At 44.8% G+C, this 26243-nt stretch overlaps 2 protein-coding genes across 13 annotated transcripts in view; both read right to left on the reverse strand.

Moving 5' to 3' along the window:
- Iru (E3 ubiquitin-protein ligase Iruka) overlaps positions 1-18795 on the reverse strand; it is a 39622-nt gene extending 20827 nt beyond the window's left edge. Inside the window, exons 1-8 of one of the 2 annotated variants that reach the window (XM_075684421.1) lie at positions 18659-18795; positions 18006-18076; positions 17280-17325; positions 14195-14382; positions 5451-5491; positions 5336-5363; positions 2616-2688; positions 1119-1212 (exon numbers count right to left, since the gene is read on the reverse strand). In XM_075684421.1, coding sequence (XP_075540536.1) covers positions 1119-1212; positions 2616-2688; positions 5336-5363; positions 5451-5491; positions 14195-14382; positions 17280-17325; positions 18006-18076; positions 18659-18751 — 634 coding nt within the window. In that variant the 5' untranslated portion in view covers positions 18752-18795. Of the gene's footprint in view, positions 1-1118; positions 1213-2615; positions 2692-5335; positions 5364-5450; positions 5492-14194; positions 14383-17279; positions 17326-18005; positions 18077-18658 lie in introns of both variants that reach the window. The other variant, XM_075684420.1, reaches the window with a different exon arrangement.
- Positions 18796-19400: 605 nt separating this feature from the next.
- The window catches only part of LOC142575238 (transducin-like enhancer protein 4), a 114765-nt gene continuing 107922 nt past the window's right edge, over positions 19401-26243 (reverse strand). For all 11 annotated transcript variants that reach the window (XM_075684416.1, XM_075684414.1, XM_075684410.1 and 8 more), the window contains 2 exons: positions 25514-25694; positions 19401-22355 (listed from right to left, as the gene is read on the reverse strand). In XM_075684416.1, coding sequence (XP_075540531.1) covers positions 22248-22355; positions 25514-25694 — 289 coding nt within the window. In that variant the 3' untranslated portion in view covers positions 19401-22247. The remainder of the gene's footprint in view (positions 22356-25513; positions 25695-26243) is intronic.

The raw sequence follows: 26243 nt of genomic DNA on the forward strand, positions 1-26243 counted from the left end.
ATCTTGGACCTGCACTTCGAAACCCTTATTCGGTCGCTTGAACTAATCCAAAACAATGCCACGTGTTTCATTTATAGCAATTATAGCTGTGCATCAAGCGTAACTGCCATGAAAAACTCTTTGCTACTTGCTCCTCTATCAGTCCGAGGTAAGTGCTTTCTCCTTGCTTTATTTTATAAACTATATTTCCACAATTCCTACCTGCGCAATAACCTTATATCATCTCCTACCTACATTTCCTCTCGCATTGATCATAGCCATAAGGTTGGAAAAATTCAATGCCACACCAGAACCTGTCCCGAATAATTTATGCCTAGGACCTCTCAGGAATGCAACCACGTTCCCGGCGTAGTTGTCGCAATCGAGGACAACTCAAAGTTTCGTTCGGCCATATCAGACATCATCACTCCCGGATACAATTAACTTCCCAATTTTGCTGTAATAACTAAACACCTTTTGCTGCTTTGTTATTTACTTATGTATATCTCTCTTACCCACTCCCCTCTGTAATACTTCGACCTTGAGGGTACAATAAAATAAATAAAAATAAAATAAGATAAACTGTATACGAATATATTATGAAAGCGCACGACCCTGTCTTGTGCGCACGGTCCTGTCCAAACGCTCTGCAACAATATGTTTACGCAGATCTGTTGTAAAGTGTGCTGAGTGCAATACAGCTCCTCAAGACTGTGTGGTGCAGCACAAAGCGGGACAAGGGACACAGAAAAATGAGGACAAGCGCTTTTCTGTGTCCCTTGTACCACTTTGCCCTGCAGCACACAGATTCATGGAAAACCAACTAGCCCAAACCATCACCCTTCTAAGCTCCTGAAAATGAGCATCAGCAAGCTCCTTTGCCAAGAGCAATTCACAATGCGCGAGCTCAGTCTCATTTTACTTGCACTGTAGCCAACACAAAAGAGCAGCAGGTGCTATTGATGTTCCAGTATCTCGCACTGCACTCTCAATATTTAAGTGCAGACATCCAGTTAAGCTCCTTCACCGAGGTGTGTTCACTGCAGCAAGCAGACAGTTACAAAAGGTACCGCTTGGAAATACTATGCACTGTGTCAAAATCACTTCAGCTGCAGCACAATGAATGTATCTGTACTCACCAACTTGCTCCTGGACAATCTTGACAGTGGGAATCTGCTCAATCTTGTCTTTCGCTAAAGGAGGCGGCCCTGTCCCGTCCAGTTGATTCAGGAGCTGCAAATGGCACATGATGGCTGTCACACCATGAAGCAATGCCAGGTTAAAATCTACAAATCTGGCACCATCTTTTTCTGAAAGGCTGGCAGCCACAGACACAGCAAGCATTAAGAATTGAGTGTTAATTGCACGAGAGCAGATATATATATTACCACACGAAAGGAAGGGAGAAGGAAGACACAAACAAACCAACACCGCAAGTTCAACTGACACAGACAGCTAACGTGACAAAAACATTTCTGTCTCCAATTAAGAGACTGATGTTCCCAATCTCTGCAGCTTCTGCCATTTCTCTGGTAAGCAGGTCAAATTTTCTGGCCTGCTATGAATGCGATTAAACAGGGGCTTGCATCCGTAGCGCGGCAAGGTGGCCTGATAAGGCTAGTCTTAACCTTATACCAGTGCTCGTGTAATTGCTTTGCACAGCAGTAATTCTGCAGCTTTGCACTGATCCTTATAGTAAGAACAGCTTTCATTAACTTGATGAAAGCCATGAAATAGCTACTGCACTTGAAGTTAAGGTGATGTAAAGCAAGCTGAAAAAAATAAAGAAATATCCCTGGCAGGAGGACGAGCATATTTAAGTTACAATGTCACTCTCCATTTGACGAAACATTAAAAAAATGTTTGGCAAGATTTTACAGGGCTTTTCAAGGAACTATTACAGAAAGACAGTTACATTTTGTTCACCTCATTTGTTAACAGGGCACTGAGGTATATCTTTTACTAAGACTGCTGCAAAAAAAATTTTTGTACAGACTGAAGTGCAAAAATGATTACAAAAATCTGCACATGCAAACAAAAGTTATTCAACCTCGAGAGAGAGAGAGAATTTCTTTTTTTCGTTAACTCAACAAGAAGTCGAGGTGACGATGTACAAGCCCATGTCAAAGCGATCATTCAATGAACTATCTTTGGTTTGCTCACTAAAATGCACCATGCAGATCTGGCTGAGGTTTTGTCTAGCTGCGTTATAGATAGGTGATAAAGATTTCCCATTTCAAGCGCCCTGAAACTGCCCGCATCTACATCATGTGTGTGCTCTCACGTCAATACTGCTTTGCCTAAAAGCTCTGGTAGAAACCACAGAAGGTGACCATCAAAGTTAATGAAAGCTCATGTCACCATGCTGTGTTTTTCATGTGGAGAGGATAGAGCTGGTGCTCACGTGGCTTATTTCCCTTCTGCTCCTACATATGTGACATCAATGCCTGTGCTAACCAATCAGACACCTCTCTCTTCACTGCATATGCACTTCCTTCTCTGCCTTCTGCACGCCATGTGCTTTTTTCTGAACACTTTCCTCTCTTTCCTACTCGTTATCCTCTACCATGTTAGATCATTGCCTGCCAACCACTAAAAACCTAGCAAAATAGCTCAAGCATTAAAAGCTGTGGCACCTGTGTTATGACAGCATCCAGGCCCCCTCGGCCCCAGGCATAGTCTCCAGGGTTGCCATGCAGGTTGACCAGCCTGCTTTGAGAGTGAGCGGATACAACCAGTCAGCAACAAGGTGCCCAACATGCCAAACAAATAGCATACCAGCTCCCGCAAGTGAAAAATAAGCATCATAATAGCAATGCGACTGCTGCATTATCACAAAATGCTTTAAAGCGATAGACTCTTCATGACAGAAATACAAAAACTAGTGATGCCAAGGATCATTTATGATTAGGGGTGTGCAAATACCAAATTTCAGATAGAGTATCGAATCAAGAACAAAAAGCCAAATATCAATTAAAATATGAAATATCTATTTTTCACAAAATTTATTGCTTACAAATTTTGGGCAAGAAAATACGGTGCTGCACATGCCTGGGAGTATCCTAGCATTGCATAACAAGAATGTAGCAAAGCTATGAGTCACATAGGTACATAGAAACGAAGATATACAGTACAGTCTATTCTTATTAAAGGGATCACCCAATTAATATGCCAACGCTGATTACAGCTCCGTTCTAAAATATGAAGGCCTGAAAAAATTTTTTTTTATCAGGAGTTTTTGTTGAATAGAATCAAGTGCTTTTTTCCCCCTCTGAAACCAGAGAATTAGTGACGTTTTATTGTACTGAATACCAATGAGGTTCTCAGTTTGGTAGTGGGCCAACGTGAGCAGATGAGCAGGCACCGTCCGAGTGTCAGGTTCTGCATGATTTGCCACCTGTCAAAGAATCTGGAATCTAGACGGACACGGCAAGTTTACGACGCTCGCTACACCTCCTCCTCTTCCTCTTCGTTCATCCGCCACCTCTTGCTTTCGTTTCCTAGGCGATTTGTCGGCTCTCCGAGTGTCATACGGCTGCGGCGAATAGATCTGCGTGAATTTGGCACCAAACAACTGTAGTCGCCAACGCCCTATGAAGCAGCGGCGATTAGGCCTAATGGCCGAGGCAGTGTGGGCAGAGGCGAAAATTAGCCGCTGGCCGATGTGGTATTGGGCCCCAAGCCATCACAGAATGCTTGCCACTAATGTTTGTACGGGTGGCTCATCAGTGATTCGTCCCGTGATAACACGAGCGGGGACGGCTCTTAAAGTGACGTGAAGTTCATCGGCAAGCGTATCCAACATGATCTGCATGCCTATCGGCGGCTCAATCTTCGCACATGCTTTCTCACTTTACAAAATACACACTGCTTTTGTTCACATTCCTTCTGTCCCTGTCGCGTCATTATTTCAATCCGTACTGCCAACCCGGACAAACCTTGTACCGACAGAGGCGGCCCCAGCCGACCTGGTGCTGTTCTACGAATTGCGGCGTTCAGTCGCTGTGTGTGCAATCCCCACATCAGGCTGACCTCAGGGAGCACACGCAGCAACAGTCTTGAATCGAGGGAAGCTCACAGTAAAATTAATTATGACGAACGACTGAGGAATATGGAAGAAAGTAAATGGGCTGGGAGAGTGTTCAGGTATTTGTACAGGAATAACATTGATACACAGTGGAGGAAAAGAACTATGAAGCTTACCAGCAACTATGCGGCCTGTATGCTGAGCAACACAGCAACAAAGAATGTCAAGCAAAAAGAGAGTGAGATAATCTCATGGGTGGAGGCAATGGAAAAGGAACCTGGCACGAGTAACTGCTTAAGAGGAAAAAACAAAAACGGGAAAGAAACAATTTATGATAACTCAAAGGGAAGCTCACTACATTTCGAAGCAAGATTAGGATACCTTATAACACGCAATTATAAAGAGACATATAAGAATATTACTGTGGGAAAGCTAGGGCAACGATGGAGCATGTTTTATTATAATGTGAAGACACCTGCCCAGCGGTATATTTAGGAATTACTGGCCTCCTTGAAGCCCTTGTGTTCAGCAAGAGCAGGGGGAACGTAAACATGTCCGCAACAGAGATTAGTAAGAGGCGATTGGAAGATAGGTAGAACAAAAGTAGGGAAACGAAAAACAACGAAGGCGTACAGAAACTAAGTTCACAATAGAGGTTCAAAAAGTTTGGGTATGGAAATTCGCCACGAGTTTCTTCCTTTCCTTTTTTCTTTTTTAGCATACGCAGGACATTAGGCAATAAAATAACAAGCGCTTGATGGCGCAACCCACCACCCCGTTCCAAAGGGGACACTCATAACATCCATCCATCCATCCGTGTCAGCCAGGGCAGCTCGTCCGTGGCATGTTTGGCGCTCCTTTTGGGGCGAAAAATGAAGCGCTCGCTAGGGCAGCATCAAGCACAAGGGGCTCCGCAGCGCACGCGACATGTGGCACTGCGCACGTCTCTACACCGAATATATCGAAACATCGAGCGGTAGATATTCTATTCAAGAGTACAATTTTTCGAATGATCACTAAGATTCGGTGATATGCTATATTTGCACACCCCTACTTTATGATGCATCTTTCTTTTCAATATATGTGCCTTATAGAGCAAGAATTGGAAGGTTGTGAGAGCTCGACTTGACTTTGCGTCATTAAATTGCACTAATGTGCAAGCAAGATGAACACATGAAGAAAAAAATTAACATGCAGCAAGGCTAAACAAGCACAGACCCTGTCTGTTCTCTTGCTTTATGCCTTTACCTCATGTTCTCACTAAAAATTATGTGGAAGTGAAAAACCCAAACAAATAATGCTTGGCTAAAGCGCTTTATTGATACTCACACTGGAAGGCCTTGGTTGGAGATGAAACCTGCAAGGTTAAGGAAGAAAAGCACTTAATTCAGGCTATTGAACCACCATCAATCAAGCCATAAGTGTACCGAGCATTGGTATTCACCTGTAGTTCCAGTGAGGTTGGCAAAAATCTGGTGAATGATACTGAAAAATAAGAAATTCACACCATAAATTCGAGCGGGTAGGCTTCATCAGTGGGCAAATAACTTGTGCTTTAGAGGGGACAAAACTTCTGAACATGGTAAATAAAACTGCCCACTGATTATACAGGGTGTCCCAGCTAACTTTAGGCAGAGTTTAAAAATATGTGAATGCCACGTAGCTGGACAGAACCAAAGGAATGTTTGTCGTCGCTTGAAGATACTCAGATCATTTCCTTTTCATTCTACCTAATTACATAGTCCTAATTAATTAAACAAGTTCTCAAATATTATAATTAGATAAAAAGTGTCAATGAGAAAATTGTAGAGCAACATGAAAAACTCCCAACACAGCTTTCTGTTGCTTTCTCCTGTTGCTCCTTTTTTTTCTCTCTCTCTCTCATCTCTTCCAGGCCATGACATCCCCACAGAAAATTGTGTAGACTAAGGTGTACTCCCATGTTGCATGTCTGATAAGTGACAGCAAGCGGTGCATGGGAAGCTAATTAATCGTGCGGAAGCACACTCTTCTCGGCAGTGTTTCTGGCGTTCCATGTTCACCTTGACGTGGTCCTCCACCAGGCCAGCACATCCCCTGTTAGGGCTGCTTCTGTCCTGGCTTTGTGGAACAGGACCTGAGCGCAGCAAGACAGTCCTTTGGGAAGAAAGTGTGTGTTGCGTGACACCCTTGCCAGAAGGTGCTTTTTCACCTCTAACTTGCCCTGCTCTCTGACATCTTCCGATCCCATGAACTGTGGTGCAATAGGGACATTGTCCATTGGAGCACACAAGCATGGTGTAGCAGCTCGCTTGCCACGTCCCGGGCCGTGCTGTTGCTGACACTACTAGCATGCACAAGAACCCAGTTCTTGCCCACCTCAGCCACGCAAGACCGATAAAGATCCAAAGCAGCTTTTTTTTATACGGTACTCCCAAGTACCAACCCAGGGAGGTCCTGAAAGTGATTCAAGGCCTCCAGCACAGTCAGTGTAAATGGTTATTGTCCAGCTGTTATGTGCGCCATCACTGTTGGTCTCTTTCAGTCTCTGCAAGGTAAGCAGGATGGCGTGAAGTTCTATTGTCTTAATTGGTAGCACTTCTTGGGGTCAAAAAACCACATCTTTCCTGATGTTGTCACTCAAGAATGCCTATGCCGGAAGTCGGGACACAGAGTCCCATGCGGTGTCAGAGAATACAGCGTCCTCTGGTCATCGACTCTTCTGGCAATGGCCGCCCTGTGAGATGAGCGGTTGTCCTTGCGCTGGTGGCAGATGATGGGTTTGACAACCCGTAACTGCACATCATTCCATGGTGCCATTCTTGGAAGTAAATCATGAGTGTCATCTGTTTTGCCCGTCTGTTTACCTTCAATTTGGAAAAGGAGGCATCCTGCATGGTTGAAACGATGCTGCTATTGTTCAGCCCTTCTCACAGCGGTGGGAGGGCGTTGTGGAGCTCCTCGATTCTGGTGTGGCAAGAAAGTACTGTCCCAACTCCTCAGCTTTCCCGGTGAAATCTCTGGAGCTTTTCTTCTAGTGCCTCAGTAAGGTTGAAGCAAGTTGCAAGCATAGGACGCGGGGGTGGCCATGACCAGTGCACGTGCCGTTTGTGTGCCTGCCCCTCCACTCTAGTGGGCTATCCTCCGCGAGAGGTGCAGGACTTGCTTCCACCTCGCCTCAAGTTTCTTCAGCCAGGTGGCCGCACCTCCCTTCTCGTGGATCAGGGCACCCAGAATCTTCACAAAGCTTTATGCTGTTCTAGTTGACGATTGAAGCATTCTACCATGCCATAGGAACTTGGGTGATAAGCTGTTGTTCGTATGAGTGTTACACCCAGAAGATGGGAGAGAGCTTGAAAGAGGGAGGAGTCAAATTGTCTTCCTCCACCTGTCGTTATGGTGTGTGGTACGCCGTAACGAGAAATCCAGGTATTTAAGATGGCCTAGGCTATAGAGGGTGCTAAGAATCCGTGGTTCCATACAGGCCGCCATTGGAATCTGAACTTGGCAATGTTTAACGCTAGAACGTTATCTAGTGAGGCTAGTCTAGCAGTGCTATTGGAGGAATTAGACGGCAGTAAATTGGATATAATTGGGCTCAGTGAAGTTAGGACAAAAGCATATACAGTGCTAAAAAGCGGGCACGTCCTGTGCTACCGGGGCTTAACGGAGAGACGAGACGGAGAGTCGGACTTCTGATTAATAAGGATACAGCTGGTAACATACAGCAATTCTATAGCATTAACGAGGGGGTGGCAGGTCTCGTTGTGAAACTTAATAAGAGGTACAAATTGAAGGTCATACAGGTCTATGCCCCTACATCCAGTCACGCCCGCCATGGTTGCTCAGTGGCTATGGTGTTGGGCTGCGGAGCACGAGGTCGCGGGATCGAATCCCGGCCACGGCGGCCGCATTTCGATGGGGGCGAAATGCGAAAACACCCGTGTACTTAGATTTAGGTGCACGTTAAAGAACCCCAGGTGGTCAAAATTACCGGAGCCCTCCACTACGGTGTGCCTCATAATCATAATCATAAAGTGGTTTTGGCACGTAAAAGCCCATAAAAAGAAAATATATACATTCAGTCATGATGACCAGGAAGTCGACAGCTTCTATGGAGACCTGAAATCGGCGATGGGTAAAGTCAAAACAAAATACACTGTACTGATGGGCGACTTCAATGCCAGGGTAGGCAAGAAGCAGGCTGGAGACAAGTCAGTGGGGGGAATATGGCACAGGCTCTAGGAATAGCAGGGGAGAATTATTAGTAGAGTTTGCAGAAAAGAATACTATGCGGATAATGAATACCTCCTTCCGCAAGTGGGATAGCCGAAAGTGGACGTGGAGGAGCCCGAATGGAGAGACTAGAAATGAAATAGACTTTATACTCTGTGCTAACCCTGGCATCATACAAGATGTGGACGTGCTCGGCAAGGTACGCTGCAGTGACCATAGGATGGTAACTCAAATTAGCCTAGACTTGAGGAGGGAACGGAAGAAACTAATACACCAGAAGCCAATCAATGAGTTAGCGTTAAGAGGGAAACTAGAGGAATTCCGGATCAAGCTACAGAACAGGTATTCGGCTTTAACTAGGGAAGAGGACCTTAGTGTTGAAGCAATGAACGACAATCTTATAGGCATCATTAAGGAGTGTGTAATAGAAGTCGGTGGTAACTCCGTTAGACAGGATACCAGTAAGCTATCGCAGGAGACAAAAGACCTGATCAAGAAACGCCAATGTATGAAAACATCTAACCCTACAGCTAGAATAGAACTGGCAGAACTTTCGAAGTTAACAAGCGTAACACAGCTGACATAAGGAACTATAATATGGATAGAATTGAACATGCTCTCAGGAATGGAGGAAGCCTAAAAGCAGTGAAGAAGAAACTAGGAATAGGCAAGAATCAGATGTTTGCGTTAAGAAACAAAGCCGGCAATATCATTACTAATATGGATGAGATAGTTCAAGTGGCCGAGGAGTTCTATAGAGGTTTATACAGTACCAGTGGCACCCACGAGGATAATAGAAGAGAGAATCGTCTAGAGGAATTTGAAATGTCACAAGTAATGCCAGAAGAAGTAAAGAAAGCCTTGGGAGCTATGCAAAGGGGGAAGGTAGCTGGGGAGGATCAGGTAACAGCAGATTTGTTGAAGGATGCTGGGCAGATTGTTCTAGAGAAACTGGCCACCCTGTATACGCAATGCCTCATGACTTCGAGCGTACCGGAATCTTGGAAAAACGCTAAAATAATCCTAATCCATAAGAAATGGGACGCCAATAACTTGAAAAATTATAGACCGATCAGCTTACTGTCCGTTGCCTACAAAGTATTTACTAAGGTAATTGCAAATAGAATCAGGAACACCTTAGACTTCCGTCAACAAAAGGACCAGGCAGGATTCCGTAAAGGCTACTCAACAATAGACCATATTCACACTATCAATCAGATGATAGAGAAATGTGCGGAATTTAACCAACCCTTATATATAGCTTTCATTAATTACGAGAAAGCGTTTGATTCAGATGAAACCTCAGGAGTCATGGAGGCATTGCGGAATCAGGGTATAGACGAGCCGTATGTAAAAATACTGAACGATATCTATAGCGGCTCCACAGCCACCGTAGTCCTCCATAAAGAAAGCAACAAAATCCCAATAAAGAAAGGCGTCGGGCAGGGAGATCCGATCTCTCCAATGCTATTCACAGCGTGTTTACACGAGGTATTCAGAGACCTGGATTGGGAAGAATTAAGGATAAGAGTTAATGGAGAATACCTTAATAACTTGCGATTCGCTGATGGTATTACCTTGCTTAGTAACTCAGGGGACCAATTGCAATGCACGCTCACTGACTTGGAGAGGCAAAGCAGAAGGGCGGGTCTAAAAATTGATCTGCAGAAAACCAAAACAATGTTTAACAGTCTCGGAAGAGAAAAGCAGTTTACAATAGGTAGCGAGGCACTGGAAGAGGTAAAGGAATACATCTACTTAGGACAGGTAGTGACCGCAGATCCGGACCATGAGACTGAAATAATCAGAAGAATAAGAATGGGCTGGGGTGCGTTTGGAAGGCATTCTCAGATCATGAACAGCAGGTTGCCATTATTCCTCAAGAGAAAAGTGTATAACAGCTGTGTCTTACCAGTACTCACGTAGCAGAAATCTGGAGGCTTACGAAAAGGGTTCTGCTTAAATTGAGGACGACACAAGGAGCTATGGAAAGAAGAATGATGGGTGTAACGTTAAGGGATGAGAAAAGAGCAGACTGGCTGAGGGAACAAACACGAGCTAATGACATCTTAGTTGAAATCAAGAAAAAGGAATGGGCATGGGCAGGACATGTAATGAGGAGGAAAGATAACCGATGGTCATTAAGGGTTACAGACTGGATTCCAAGGGAAGGGAAGCATAGCAGGGGGCAGATGAAATTAAGAAGTGTGCATGGACATCATGGCCACAATTAGTACATGACCGGGGTAGTTGGAGAAGTATGGGAGAGGCCTTTGCCCTGCAGTGGGTGTAACCAGGATGATGATGATGATGATGATGATGATGATGATGATGATGATGATGATGATGATATAGATTCTGCAGTAACGTGAAAGAGTGGCATTGCTTCAGGCCAGCAGTCGATACAAATAGGTATATATCATTGGTTCGAGGACGGTGGTAGCGGACCAACGATATCGATGTGAACGTGGCCGAAACAAATGCAGTGTAGTGGAAAATTACCAGGCACGCTCATAGTGTGTCGACCGACTTTGGCGCGCTGGCACTGTATGCATGCCCGAGCCCAGCAACGGACGTCAGCGTTCATACGCGGCCACAGATAGTGGGAAGTGGCGAGACATTGTGTGGCACGCACTCCAGGGTGCAATAAGGAGTGTAGTGCATCAAAAGGTTGCTGGCAAAATTGTTGTGGAACATACAGTCGAGGATGACCCGTAAACATGTCACATATCACTGTGGCGTTGCAGCCAGGCGGTGAGATATCTTCGAAGCGTAGCGAATCGTTGGCCGTCCGGAGTGTTTAAAGTTCATGCTCTGTGCGTTGAGCAGTAGCGAGGTGGACGAAGTCAATGCCGGAACGATTTACTTGGCTTGCGTTTATACAGATCCATGACAGAGCATCAGCAACGGGATTATCGGCACCACTGATATGCCAAATATCAGTAGTGAATTCGGAGCTATATGCAAGCTGGCGAATTTCACAGGGAGTGTGCGAGGAACTGTCGGAGGTAATAGCATAAATGAGCGGTTTGTGGTCAGTGAGAATAGAGAACTGACGCCCTTCGAGGTTGTGGCAGAATTGGCGGACTGCGAGGTAGAGTCCTAGCAATTTGCGACCGAAAGTGCTGTAGCAGGTTTCTTGCGGTGTCAGCTTCTTTGAAAAGATATAGGCTGCCATGTCTTGCCAACCAGCTGTTGAAACACGGCGCCAACAGCTACGTCAGCGGCCTCTACCATAACAGACACCGTCTGGTTGCATGTGCGCAAGTAGAGTAGTGGTAGCAAGGACGTTCCAGAGGTAAAAGCAGATGCAGCAGCATTAGTCCAGGATATAGGCGTGCTAGCTCGTGGTGATACCTTGTACGGACAGGTTTGTTGAGAAGTCAAGAAGGCAGCAGTGGCGAAGGTCGACGAGAAGGTTACACTTCCACGGAAAGTCAGCGCCGATGATCGGCCCATGAACGTCAGCGACGGTGAATAGCCATCGAAAAGGGCGTTGCAGACCAAGATTGATAGTTACAGGTTTCTGGCCATACGTTTTGAGTGACAAATTTCCACACCAGTGTCTACAAGATAGCGAACTTTTGTGACATGGTCGGTGACGTGGAAGAGACGGCTTGATGTACGGCCAGCAGCACTAGTCATCATCAGCGACTGGCCCGACTTTTTCCTGGAAAGTTACAAGGTGTACGGCACAGCCATGCGCGAGTGCCCTATCTGGCGTGATACCACCAAATAAAGGGAGACAGCGGGCGTGACACGTTTTGGTCATACGAGTGGATCCCGCTGCTGGTAGTTATTCGCACGAAAGCGTAAGGCAGCCAACTGGTTAGTTAGCTCCTCTATTTCCGCAGCAAGGTATATGCTTGAACTGTCGGGTTCATCAAAGTGCTGCTGTAACTGGGGTTGTGTCGCAATGGGTGTATTACAACGATCAACAGTGGACATCACAGCATGAAAAGAATCCATAATCTGGTCTGCCATCATTGCTAAGGCCTCTACAGATGTCGTAGTAGGTGAGGCACATAAAATCATGTGTACCTGGTTCGGTATACGCTGGAAGAAGAGCTCCCGAAATATTTTCAAGCCTGCTGATAATGAACTATTTCCCAGGAGCTGTGTCATGCAACGAAGCAGCTCGTAGCTTTCTGTCACCAAGTTCCTCCGATGAGAGTAGCTGTTGAATCCGTCACGACTCAGAGTCGTTGGTGCGCCCTAGTAACTCCAGCTTAAGGGTGTCGTACTGATAATCGGGTAGAGGAGCTAGCAAAATGTCGCGGACCAAAGTTGCAGTTGTCGGGTTAAGCGCACTCACTACATTGTCGTACTTGGCCGTCTGGGATGTGACTCAGCAACGATGTGGAAGAACCAAAGTTCACAGTCCAAGGGCCAGAAATCAGGAAGTTTGGGTGTGGTGACGGAAGACGTTCCATTTTCTTCGAGATGTCGTTGTGCGGCAGCCGGTTCCATGGCATCGAGAAGAAACTCGGTAGACATATGCAGTTGTGAGGTGGAATCACGTCCAGGTCACCAACTTGTAGGAACAGAAGGCCCACAAAGAATTGAGATTTATTTATCAGGTGGCTGCGTTGATGTCGCCGCTATCATCATCGAGCCTACATGCCTGGTGGCGCTAGTTCAGTCTTTTCCACCATGGGGCTCTATGAGTGCTGTCCACTACAATATCAAGAAGAACAAAAAATCCAATCTTTATAAGCGATCATTGCTATATCTGGACTGCCATAAAGAAAGCTGCCGAGCATACCTTTGTAGCTCTGAAACCAAATTTGCCGCTTGGACTAAAAGATAGCCTGTGTGCATTAAAGTAGCCTGTCAAAAATAAAATTTTTATTTATACATAACTCTAAACTGCGTATATCAAGCATTTGGTGCACTGAAATGGTCAGAAATCCACACTTGCTTTCGCGGGAGTTTCAGGCTCACAACGGCGGTGTCCAGCTGCTGCGCGAACACTAACAGCAATAATTAAGCGTGAATGAAATCAATGAGCAACTCTGTTGACAACAATGCACTTAGCGTGAACATTGGGGTCAGCATCAAAGACGGGTCATTGTCAATCTCGTCGCCCTTGACAATGACCCGTCTTTGATGCCGACCCCAATGTTCATGCTAAGTGTGTTGTTGTCAACCAAGTCGCTCATTGATTTCATGCACGCTTAATTATCGCCATTAGTGTTCGCACAGCAGCTGGACACCACCGTTGTGAGCCTGAAACTCCTGCGAAAGCAAGTTGCCCTTGTCACACCACGTAGCTGTCTGTCACAACTATGATCACCTCGTCAGACATCTCTTCACATAACAAGGCAGCACTATCTGCATTCATAAACTCCTCCGTTGAAGCACCACCTGTTTCATCATCAGTGGCAACATGCTTCCAGAGCTTGGTAACGTCAGCGCCTTCCACCGTGTTGGTTCCAGGGCTTTCACCTAGGCGCACAAAGCCCGCCTTTTCCACTGATCAGCATGGCCCCTGGTTGCAGCCATCACATCACGGCACTCCTGTGCGAGCTCACACTTTGGGCATTGCAAAGTTTGCGGCTTCACCTTAAGCGATAGAACACTGCGCTTTGTCGGCGCTGTCTTCTATCAACCAGGCTGTCCGCTGCTGCTTTCGTAGCGCATTTCCGCGCTCACTGAAAAGAGGCAAAGAGCGAGCGCCGCATCACTTCACACCTTTTTTCCCTCTCCTCGCACGTAGCTCAATTAGCTACGTGTGAGGAGAATTAGGGTATCGTTTTTATGCATACTTTGGCGCAAGCTCATGCGCAATTTTCCACTAAGATCACATTTTGGCACACGATGGCACAAAGGGTTGTTCTCGGCGCAGTTTGGCGCAGCTGTTCCACCACTATATTATGTACCGTAATTATGTATTACACACCATATTACGTAATTTTTTTAAACATGGCTACACTGCCCTACCACACACAAGAATGGTTACAACGGTCCTACCCTTCCAGGGGCTGCCTCCCCTGGCTTTCAGGATGTGGCCTGCGGCCCGCCCGGCCCGGTGATCTCCGCCGCACCATGGAGTCCGAAGCTGACGATGACGGTGCATCTGGCGATAGGTTATCCTCCACCATGCCACCAGGACCACGATCCAGTCTCCGCAGCACATCCATTATCGTACTGTTCCAAAGCTGCACAGCACAAGTGGGTATCTAGCTGCATATCTCAAAACAGTCACTGCATTTAAACTGACACATTCTTTTCTTTTCTCATCTTTTTTTTTTCTTCCCTCGTTGGGAGGGAAAAAAAGAGAAAACCGGTAGACAATCAACAGCTACTGTGATCGGCCTATCTGCCTCTCAGCTCCTCTCTTACAAGCAGAATCCAGTTAAAGAGGTTAAAATTAAAATTAAATTATGGGGTTTTACGTGCCAAAACCACTTTCTGATTATGAGACGCACCGTAGTGGAGGACTCCGGAAATTTTGACGACCTGGGGTTCTTTAACGTGCACCTAAATCTAAGTACACGGGTGTTTTCGCATTTCGCCCCCATCGAAACGCAGCCGCCAAGGCCGGGATTCAATTCCGCAACCTCATGCTCAGCAGCCCAACACTATAGCCACTGAGCAACCACGGCGGGTAGTTAAAGAGGTGAACAAACACTTCCACAGGGCTTCGCTGCAGCCTCATTCAGCTCTGCTACACCCACAAGAGACATTCCTGGCAGCATTGCACAGCATCAAAAGCATGTAACGACCACACCATATCTTGCAGTGTTCAGCGGTCTCAGCTTTCCACACTGTGTGAACCTATTGGCTGATGCTGTCACAGAGCCTAAACAGCACTGTAAGTTGCCCTACCATTGCCACAGAGTTTCAGACTAAGATTACTTAAGCGAAATCTGTTGCTAGTTTCTGCATGTGCCATCAAGGCAGTTAGTATGGGAGCGATGGGCAGTACACAGATTTGCCTAAACTTCTTCCTTCTGGCTTCAGACAATCTGGTGCATTCTTATAAACGTTTCTAAAGTGTTGTTTATCATGAGTTCTTTGCATGGCAACAATTACTCTGAATTCTACAATTTGATGATTTCCAGACCATTTGAAGCAAAATAAGGTGTTAGGACTTACTAATGCACTACAAATTGCATAACGAAATAATTTCACTGTGAATGTAAAACATTTACCTACTCTAATATAAGAGTTGTGAGTTGAGCATGCCATGCAATAGAACCAAATTGATAAAAGAATCATTGATGTGCGTTGTTAACGAATCCATGAAAATTGTAAACATTGACATGTAGACTTGTTTATCTTTTGGGGATGAGTGCTTTTCACCGTCTAACAAATGTTATCATTCAGCGCAGCAAGTACCCGCATGTATTGGAAGTTTCTCGAATATTGATGGTTCTGTTGTCACCGAAGCTTGCGTAATCTGATTGCACGTGCGGCGCGAATTGTGTAGAACTTTCTGGAAGACACAGGGGCACCACCAATTACTCTGGAACCATCGACGACTCGAGTATAAAAGCCAACGCACTTGACCCGACAGATCGGATTTTCGACGACCACTGACTGCGTTCGCCGCTATCGCCAGTCTTTGAGTGTAGCCTGTTTATGAGGGCACAGGTTCGCCCAATAAAACACTAGTTACTTCATTCCCAGGTTTGCTGCTTTCTTCACCGTCACTACTACATGACAATATATGCATGCACTATGTGCAAGTCTCCTAGTGACTAAACTTCAGAACCACACTTCCCTCTACAATCTTTGCATTAAATTATGGCTGCTGCAATGATGGTTTATTTATTGATTTATTTGTGATAACCTCAAGGTACATAATCATACATTGCAGAGGGGAGGGGGCGAGAATACATTCCAAGAGTAAAAAATACAGGATTAGTTCAAGGAATTTCCAAGGAACAACAGCAATATGAAAAAAGTAGTAATGCATTCATAACAAATTACATAACATGAAAATACAGAAAGAATACACTAACAAGCAGACAATGTTCACGAATAAGTACATAATTATGCCATTTGCCACCATACATTATTTTATGTTGATTAGTGCATTCTTAAAACGAGTGGGGTCACTGATGCTTACTAATGATGTAGGTAGATTATTTCAGTCGACTGAAGTCCTAGGAAGGAATGATTGTGAGCATGCGACGGTGTTATGACGAGGTACGTTAACTTTATGCAAGTGGTCACGACGAGCCGAATAATAAGGCGCAGGTTGGATCCAAAGAGGGCGAAGAGATGCGCTGTGGTAGTAGATTTTATTAAAAAGGGAAATGCGTGATTCTTTTCTGTGAAGAGATAATAATGGAATGTGAAGGGTACTCTTCATTAATGTAACACTAGCAGTGCGATGGTACTTAGCTAAGATGAAACAGAGCGATTTTGCACTGATTCAAGTTCGTTAATTAATGTGATCTGATGAGCAGTACACAGATTGTTAGTACACAGATGGCTGCTAGTTGCAGTCCCCAGGTACCGGTTCTATCAATATGTATAAATATTAAAAATTTAATTCTGGGGTTTGACGTGCCAAATCACCAATCTGATTATGAGACACAATATGGTGAGGTCCTTTGGATTAATTATGACCACCTGGGGTTGTTTAATGTGCATTTAAATATAAGTACATGGGCATTTACATATTTTGCCCCCATTGAAATGCAGCCGCCATGGCCAGGATCGAACCCAGGTTCATCTAGCTCAGCAGCACAATGCCACAGCCCCTAAGCTAATGCGGTGCACAACTACGTCTTTCTCGGAACACATGAGCATCTTCCACAGCATTGGATAATGTAATGCATGAACTTCAGGCAGTGCATTCGCATGCATGCTAAGGAACAACACAAATGTTTGGCTTTCTAAGGCAGATATGTGAACACCATCAACACATCTGCGAAAAAGGAGCTCAAACTGCAACATAAAATGAACTTTTGCAGTTTTTTTCGTTCGCGCCTATTCGCAGCCCTGGTATTTATGCTGTACAGAATTTGTGGACTGCTTTAATAAACATGAGGTGTGTATCTTTCAAAGACAATCACGTGCACTGCACCAAGTACAAACTCACCTCTCTAAATTGTGCAGCATGGTCTAAATCATCATCAGAGTCCTCTCTGCAAAAGAAGGGAACCTTATAAAAACTTCCAAGTCATGTACTGTGCCCTCCTACCATGTTTGAATACTTACATAGTCTCCCTGCTTCGTACACGACGACTTAGAAAAATGAGGTGTAAATTTTTCAACAAAATTTGATACTCTGTGCTCATGCAAGCACCAAATATGAAAAATGCCACCCATTCGACACTTCTCGTCCATTCACTAAGGGTATAATTGCGAAAATTCAAGAATGACGCCACTGCACAATGAACTGTTAGAACGACTGCACATAATTTCAAAACCCACCTTTCCTCCTCCAACAAAATTTTTGGTCGAGATGAGTCAATACAGTCAGCAAAATTTAAGGCAACTGCAGAAGCTTAGCATTAAAGTACTGTTGGGCATGTTTTTAATGTTTTATGCCCTAATGAGTAGCACTGCTGCGACATCACTTCTTCGTATGTGTAAACAAGTTTAAAGCCCAATACTAGCGTTTGTTCTTCCAATGTGAACGAGGACTTTATAAGATGGCTAGGCAAGCCGCGCCTGGCTCATATACAAAACTTGTCCCCGCGAGGCGAAACTTAGCGTGTACGTTTACAGCGCTATGAACGGTACAGGGGTCAATGTTCCAGCGCGCACGGTTCAGCGTACGCGACCTGTCAGACAAAGTAGCCTGTCAGCATAGAAAACTTACATAGAGTGATCCGGGGGACCCTGCGCCAATTCTTCAATGAAACCCGACTGACACCGGGGGCAAATGTATTCCTGCAAGACAAGCATGAACAACAGCGTTGAACTATGGGCGCGATCTTCCAAATCCGGCATGCACACAGTGTAGGCCAGAAAATGCGCCAGCAAGCCTGCGCTGCCAAGCGTCACCGCTTTCTAGAATCTGCGCAGGTCGCCCTTGGCGCCTCTTACGCCCCACGAAGTAGCCCCAGAAGCCTGCCACTGAAACGACGAGCAAGTGGGTGCTCCGTTAGCTACGTCAAGACGCGAGTACAACGTGTAAACGAAGTAGTCGCGCACTTTTGCACCGGTTATCCCTGCAGGTTTAATCAAAAATCTCAGCACAATCAAAGGTATATCGCTGCAATGCGTCTGTGGGCGAATTCAGGCAGCACATGATGCGGCTCTTACAGAAGAGAAACAAGTTTAAATATACGTCTCAGCGCTTGCTTTCCCATTTCTATGGTCGCATTGTAATTGGGCAGACGCTAAGCATCACCGCAAAGCAGCGGCGACAGTAATTTTAGGCCTAGACGCATACTCAATAAAGCTAGCAGCCGAAGAAAGTCAGCGCGCGTAAAGCCTTAGGAACTTTATCATGCGATAAAGCGTTCTTACCGGTAATACGGGGTTAATTTCCTGGTTACATTTGTGGCAGAAAAATCGCACAGCAGGCGTTTCAACTGCTGCTTCTGCCATGTTTCTATCCATGGATGGCCCTTCCACACACTTTATCCCGCAAGTTTTCGTCTGAAACGTGATAGGGCGGCAGCGGCAGATGATCACCCGCTTCCGGTTCCTCCATCATTGAAAGGCTTCAGTTTCGGTTTCGGCCAAGTGTCAGCCGAAAAAGGATGAAAAGAACAGCTTTGACACTTTTTTTTTTCGTTGCTATTGTTTATTAAATCATAAGTGTCCGGAATAAGTATTGCAGGACTTTATGAGCATTTTCTATATGTCCCAGTACTTATGTTGCAGGTTTTTCCACACATAGCTTACCAATGAAAATTGCCAGTGTTTCAGAATAAGAACACCATTAAGCGAGTCGCACAGTGTCCAGTGTTGAGAAAATAGTGCTGAGAAACGGGGCAAGCAGCACCCATGTATAATTTTATAGTAATATATGTCAAATTAATGAAAGTCCTGCAAACCTTGAGAGTTACCAGCAGCTCTATGCACTTGCGCTTGCATGAATCAAATTTAAACTAAAAAGTATTGTGTGTTGTGCCAAGTCTATTGTTGCACATGGCCTTCCCTGCTACTGTTACGTCTAAACTTTCCAGAGCAGACTCAAGTTTGCTAGAGTTAGGATGTCTTCACCAGTGTGCAAAATACTTTTCCAACAAGCAGGACACATAAGTTCAGCTTTTGTGCAAACACATTTTATGAAACCAAATGTCATATATTTACAGCAACTAAGTCGCATCAGAATCCCAGCAGTAAAATTAAAATACAGGAGGCAGAAACATCCATCCTTCCTCATTTATATCAAGTGTCAAAAAAGGACTATTTACAGTACTCTTTTGTGCACGTCTGTGCAAGTTCACAAGACCAGAGTTGATAGTAATCACACAAATTATTCAATAAAAGAGTGGCATTTTCCTCGGCATAAATTTTTGTCAACCACCAATTTTTGCACACCTTTATTGGTACACTGCTGTGCATCTTTAGGATAGAAACTTGTCACAGAAATCGTAGCAGTCTACGATTAGCTTTACAATTTGGGAGTTGAGATTACTCATCATAGGACACAAATTTTATTCAGCAATTATTCAAACTTTCCTGCAAGAAAATGCAACTGTTAAGCTTTGGCCCTACTGGTGTATACTTTAAGCCACCGTGGACATAAATGATGGAGATCACAGAGACGAGACATCAAATCAAAAGCCCAAAAACAAACACAAATCGGTTACAGGCCAGTCGCACATGGAAAAGAAAAAAAAGCTATTTCAACCTTCAGTTCCTGCAAATGGAGGCACGGAAAGGATAACATTTACGAACGTGTTCTAGAGTGGATGTTCAATCTGTTTCATTAATTATTCACTTTTTGCTTCACCAATGAACCTAAATTGACTGTGCAAACCACACAGAGCTACAAACTCAACAGACTAGATGCATATTGATGAGCACCATTGTTTCAAGAAGAAAATGAGTGGCTTCCTATCATTGCAAACATTGCATTCAATGCTTTATTTCTGTCAGCAACAAGTCAAGGTTTTTAAACTTTACAGTACAACTTATTCAACAAGAAATAATTTCTCGTAGTACCAAGTACCAGATAAGCCCGAGAATGTACTGCTGCAAGTACAGCAAATGTGTTTGAAAAATTCCAAAGCATTCTGCAAATGTGACATGATAGTAGCCCATTTATGCGATAACCGAAATGAAATTGTAGAAGACCCCAAATATGGCTTCTCAAAGCCATTGAAAGAACACAAGATTCACAATGTAAATTTTGTTCCAGAGTAGTCCGCCATACTTTGGCAGCATGGTGTACAGTTCAAAAATATCTAAGAAATTTGTTCAGATGGTGCCCTGATGGCACTGTCCACAAGGGAGAAACCTTCCCTCATAGTTTAACGCAGGGCAAGAGTGTTGCACATCGCCCAAGGGCAAAACACTGGCACTGATGCTCCCTTTTATTCCAAGGTGACATCAAAAAGGAGCACCTCTATCAAAGCATTCACATACAGACCATGTTCATAACCTGTTGCTGGTAGCTCCAACAAGAATGCAGAACACCATCAGTTTTTTTCCAACCTACTTCAACAAAAACACCATCAGCGCGCCAAGTTTGCTGTAACATCTTTATTTACAGTGCAGAGGGTAGCCAAGAGTAAACCATCAAGGTATACTCCATCCCTGAATGAGAATTCATACACGCACGCACACACACCAACATAGACATATGTGCACTCAATTCATGATTCATGAAGTGATGGTGTAGTTCCTGATGTTATATTAGAAAAGAAACCAGGACTCTATTTCACACACGACAGCCCTACCACTGCTAGTACAAGCCAGTGCCGTGTCACAGATTGACAGCATCAAACTAAGAGAAATATTTCTAATGGTCTCATGAGTTGTTTCGTAGACAAGCTTGAACAATCTGATGAATCAAAAGACAATTTTGGCATAGTGCAAAGGTTCAAAAATGCTTCTTTTTTTTTTGTGTGCTTTTCAGCAAAGCTGTGATATGCAGCAGCCAGAGGCCTAGTCATGGAACAGTTTCTTTTTTTTTCTTCTTCTTTGTTTGGGCCAACCAGTTGAAGGAAGTAAACAAGGATAATAAGAGTGGTCAATTTTAATCAGTGTTGTACCCATGAGCTTTACTCATTAACTACCAAGAGAGGTTTCTTGCCCAGCTTTCAAACAAGAAAAGTTCATTACCAACTTCGCCAAGCCTACATGCCAACATGTTCCTTCATGGCACAGCAGAAGGCTGTCTGCATTTGCACTGGTCACTTGAATAGAGTTTATCCAGAGGCGAAATGCAGAAATTGAGCACGACATCATATCCCAAACGGTCACCTAATGCAAGTTTTAGTGGGAAAAGCACAGAAAGTAATGCCCATAAACTTAGCTTTCATTACCTTCAAATTAAGGGTATGTGCGGAACATGGCAGCGGCAGTAATGAAACTCGAAGAGGAGAGCAGGAAGGGCACTTGTTCTACCCCAAGGTCCTCAGTATGGTTGTCGTATGCAGACACTGACTGGGCAGTATCGTGGTAGGCAAGTAACAAATGCTACCTTTCCCTGCATCTCCTCCCAACCATAAAAGCATTCCAGCATCCTCGACACGTGATAGCAGGAGGCCATAATGTTCATTGCAATAATCTGTTTCTTCACAATCTGTTCTTCAGCATGGGCACCAACAAAGCACTTAATTATGTGCTAAACACCACAATGCCATTACCAATGCAATAGGAACAGTCAACTGGTCATGATCACAATATCAGCAACATGCAGGATTGGCAGCACACAGCTTGTCTCAAGAGTGCTGACCATGCTGTCATTAAAGCCATTGTTCAGGATAGAGTCCTTGGTTCAGTTTCAGTTTCAGTGGCACTCACAGCCACCCCACAAACAGTTCTCTGCCAAAACAAAGAAAGGGGGCAGATGAGAAATCTCTGCTTTGTACAGTGTGTGCAGCCCTGTAACACTGTGCTGGCCAACACATTAGGAACAACGGGGCATAGTGGGTGCTCAGTAGATCACTTCATACACAGTGGCCTTCTTGTCTCCTGAGCCTGTGACAATGTACTTGTCATCTGAAGAGATGTCACAGCTCAACACTGATGAGGACTCCTTGGACTGCAGAACAGATGCATGCGAAGAAGAGATGGCAGTATTAGAATTAAGAGAAAACAAACAACAAATAAAACCAAACCATCAGATATTTAAAAAGAAATACTGAAACGAGTTTTGTTGTTGCATACCCTCTAACTTGCCCCACTAAAAACTTTTTTTTTTATTTGGCAAGTGTTTTAAAGGGGCCTTGAAACACTTTTTGAACATAGTAAGAAAAACGTTGCCAATCTGTTAACTCTTCGTGAACATGTGAGCCAAATATTATTGCACTGAAGGCAGCAGGGAATTAACAACCTCGTGTGAAAAGCAGTGAACAGTCGCTTGCTCTTACATCCGCAACATCGTCATCGAAAGCAATTGCCGACAAAACATTATTGGCTGATTTCATGATTGCGCACCTAGCAGCCGCAGTCAGGAAAATTCAGGAGGGTTCACAAAGAACGCTTTAAAATGAAAAAGAACACTTGAGGTGTTACTGAGTTAAAGAAGTCCTAAACCACTTCTCGGGCTTAGTGAAAAAACATAGACTGCGGATAGATAGCATATGTTGGTGTGAACATCTAAGCCAAATTTTGCAGTTGTGAGTGATGTGTGGAGCTTGTAAGCAGAATGCAAAGTCACCTTTTTGTGAAATACTCTCTTTTCAATGGAAGCCTACTCCTCGATTTTTTCTGGACGCTTTATTTAGGAATATAGCAGATTTCCATAAGCTGCTGCTATTGGCCAACAGCTGACTTCAATCAAGAAGGGTGTTTGGATCAGTGCACTTCTTCCTACTGTTACTGTGTATATTTATTGATGCAGTTTAATAAACACGCTGAAGTAAGCTAAAAATTGCTTTCGAATTTCGATAATAATTACATACTTGCAGAAGCAGTCGACTACTGTCTGCTCACGCTCGACTGTGGCCGCCCGCATAGGAATTAAACACCGGTCACTCTGCTTAGCGATGGTGTAGCCATCGGGTCTCGTTAATTTCAACTAGTTTTGAACTCAACTAGCCTCGAACCATGCGTAACTTAAGGTCAGACCACACGCATGCTTGCCAGGGCACGCTCACTCCTTCCTGGTTGCTCCTGGTTAGATGCGTTGGCAGATATCGCTTCCCATTGTCCTATTGATTGCACTTCAATATGCACAAGGTGTATGTGGCTACTACCCATCAGTCAAGCTGGGGCAGGATGAAGCTGGTCTGCACCACATAGCACGGCCAGGCTGGAGCATACGAGTTCGAGCATGCACTCAAGCCCGATCGTGCACAAAGCAAATGTACGTGTGGCGCACTACTTGTCACGTAGCGTAGATATTGCAGCCGTCGCAAAGTGCCATGACAAGTCCGCTGGCTGAGCGCACTACAACTCGCTAAGGAAAACCACGTTTGGGGCATTTTAGCCACCAAATCGGTAGTGGTGTCTACGTGAACATCCAAAATCAAATTTGAGCTGGGCACATCAGCAGGTGGAGCGTTGTGGGCACACCCCGCTCGACCATACCTTCACAGCGCAAATCATTGAAAGAGGAGTGGAAGCACTATGTAGGGGAAGTTTGACTGCCAATAACTCTGATTCTGCTGAATGCACTGAAGTACATTACGCAGCAAAGTATTTCTGAAATAGTATATTTTAACTTCAAATGCATTTCTTGACTTCGATAAAAAGTGGTTCAAGGCCTTTTTAAGCGAACTCACAATCAAAAGGCAGAACAAAGAGACAAGCTGATGCACCTACAGTAAAACCCAGTTATAACAATATTCAAGTGCCACGAAAATTCCATTGTTATAACCAATAATTGTTATAACTGGGTTGCACGAAAAAAATCAAAATAGGGGATGGCATAGCTGATGTGAGAATACTACAATGGCGGGGAGGCCAGTGCCCCTCCCCTCCACTTTCCTCCATCCAGCTGCTGATTGTGTTCACTCATTTAACTGATTCCTCAGCGCTCCGATCACATGTAACAATCCGCAGCTGCCGGCGTTAAAGAATGGCACTCCTATAAGAACTGCAAAGAGGTGTCACAGGTGGCAAGCAATACGTGAGCACCGCTGAGGCATCGCTTTGGTGGCCCCAAAAGGGGAATTTTAGAAATTGCTCGAAGGCTGCCACAGCAGCCTGTCAGCTCGAGAAATCCAGAAGAAGTGCTGAGTAGAGATCGTCACAAGCATTTCGCCACAAGCATCTCGCCACATACTTCTCACTAGCTTGCACGGGAAAAGCCTATGTCCGTCAGCCTTGCATGCTTTACGCGGAGCTTGCCGACATCCTTCTCCAAGGCATTCAAGTGCTCCACGAAGTACAGCGGAAGGTTCATCGTGAAAACGAAGCCCCAGAGGGACTGAATCATATGCCAAGCCTCCTGTGAGGACAACGTTGAGGCAGCCTGCCCTACCGCGTCATCACTACCGTCGTTGCCGTCGCTATCTGATGCAAGCATGTTCCCGACGATCGTCTCATTGGTTAGAAGAACTTAGTTTCAAAATCTATAGCCGTGCGCTTTCTTTTCACCGGCAACATCCTGCATTGTCGATAATCAGTGGGCGGATCAGCCATCTTCCGTTTAGGCGGTGAGTCAAGCGAGGCTAAGAAACCGCATGGCCAGGAACGACTTTGACGCAACCAACAAAGACGAACGCGAGCGATTAAGCTGTTTGCAGAACTGCGCTGAATGAGGAGCCAGCGAGCAACATGCGGGCAATCTGCCTGTGGTGCAGTTGGCACTGTCCATGCGGAGAGTGGGACAGCGTAGAGATATGGGCGCAGCCTCCTCGTGTTCGGAGGGGTGGAAGGGCGATGGGAGAGAGCCGCGTGGAGATGGCTGGAAAATTAGTGCACAGCGGATGTTGGAGCAGCGGCCCATCATGCAGCGACTTGAATTATTAATTTTTTTTTTTTCAAGGATTTCACATTTCACTACCTTTCAGCTCAGACACCCACCAGTCAGACAGACTTCATTGTTATAACCGATAATGCGGCATCGATGCATTGTAGTAAGTGGGTTGTTTCACTATGGAAAACATACAAAAATTTAGTGCAGCAGCTTCTCATTGTTATAACCGATATATTGTTAAAGCCGGTATCGTAAGTAGGTTCGACTGTATTTGCACTTTCTGCCACGAGTCTACACCAACTGAACCATTTTTTCACCTTAAATTATATACTAACCTGGAAGATAGATGCACCGTAGGGCGTCCTCCAGGCATTTAGCAGGTTGTCCTTGCCCGTGGAGACAAACCACTTGCCGCAGGAGGCAAACTTGAGTGACAGGACGCAGCTCTCATGCAAGTGCAGCTGGTACTTGTCTGGCTTGCTACAGTGCAGAACTTCCACGTTGCTGCTCTCCATGCTATGTTCAATGAGAAGAGCCACAAGCCATTGCTCAATTATTCCAGCATGTTAAAGTAAGGTTCCTGCAACCTTGAAGACTCATACAGGCACATACAATGTATTACAAAATTAAAGCAGTAACAGTGAGCTCAACACCAACCCTCGGCTCAGTGGTTAATTTTTCTGCTACATCATTTCCTGACCCCCCCCCCCTCTACTTCCTTTTTTCTCATAAACGATGAATGTCTTGGTACAATGTGACAGAAAGAATAATGTTAAAGAGTTTTGAAGCTTCTTTTGTCTTGCTTCCTAGGGCGAGAGAAAAACGCATAACATATACATGTGTACGTATGTTGAGTGCATTTTCCTGAGGGACAAAATTAGTGAGTGGAGTCAACTTGTATGCAAGTGTGGTTATGCATATAGACAATCCTTTCCCTGGTTCGGCATTCCTAGAACAGGTAGCAGGGTTGTCCTGAACACCAAAATAAATGACGCCTGCGTCCTCTCAGCAATTTAGTAGGCCCTCTCTGCATTGAATGCAAATAGCATTTGCTATTGTTACATA

Source organism: Dermacentor variabilis, chromosome 3 (genome assembly GCF_050947875.1).
Source record: "Dermacentor variabilis isolate Ectoservices chromosome 3, ASM5094787v1, whole genome shotgun sequence".
In the NCBI taxonomy this organism is placed as follows: Eukaryota; Metazoa; Arthropoda; class Arachnida; order Ixodida; family Ixodidae; genus Dermacentor; species Dermacentor variabilis.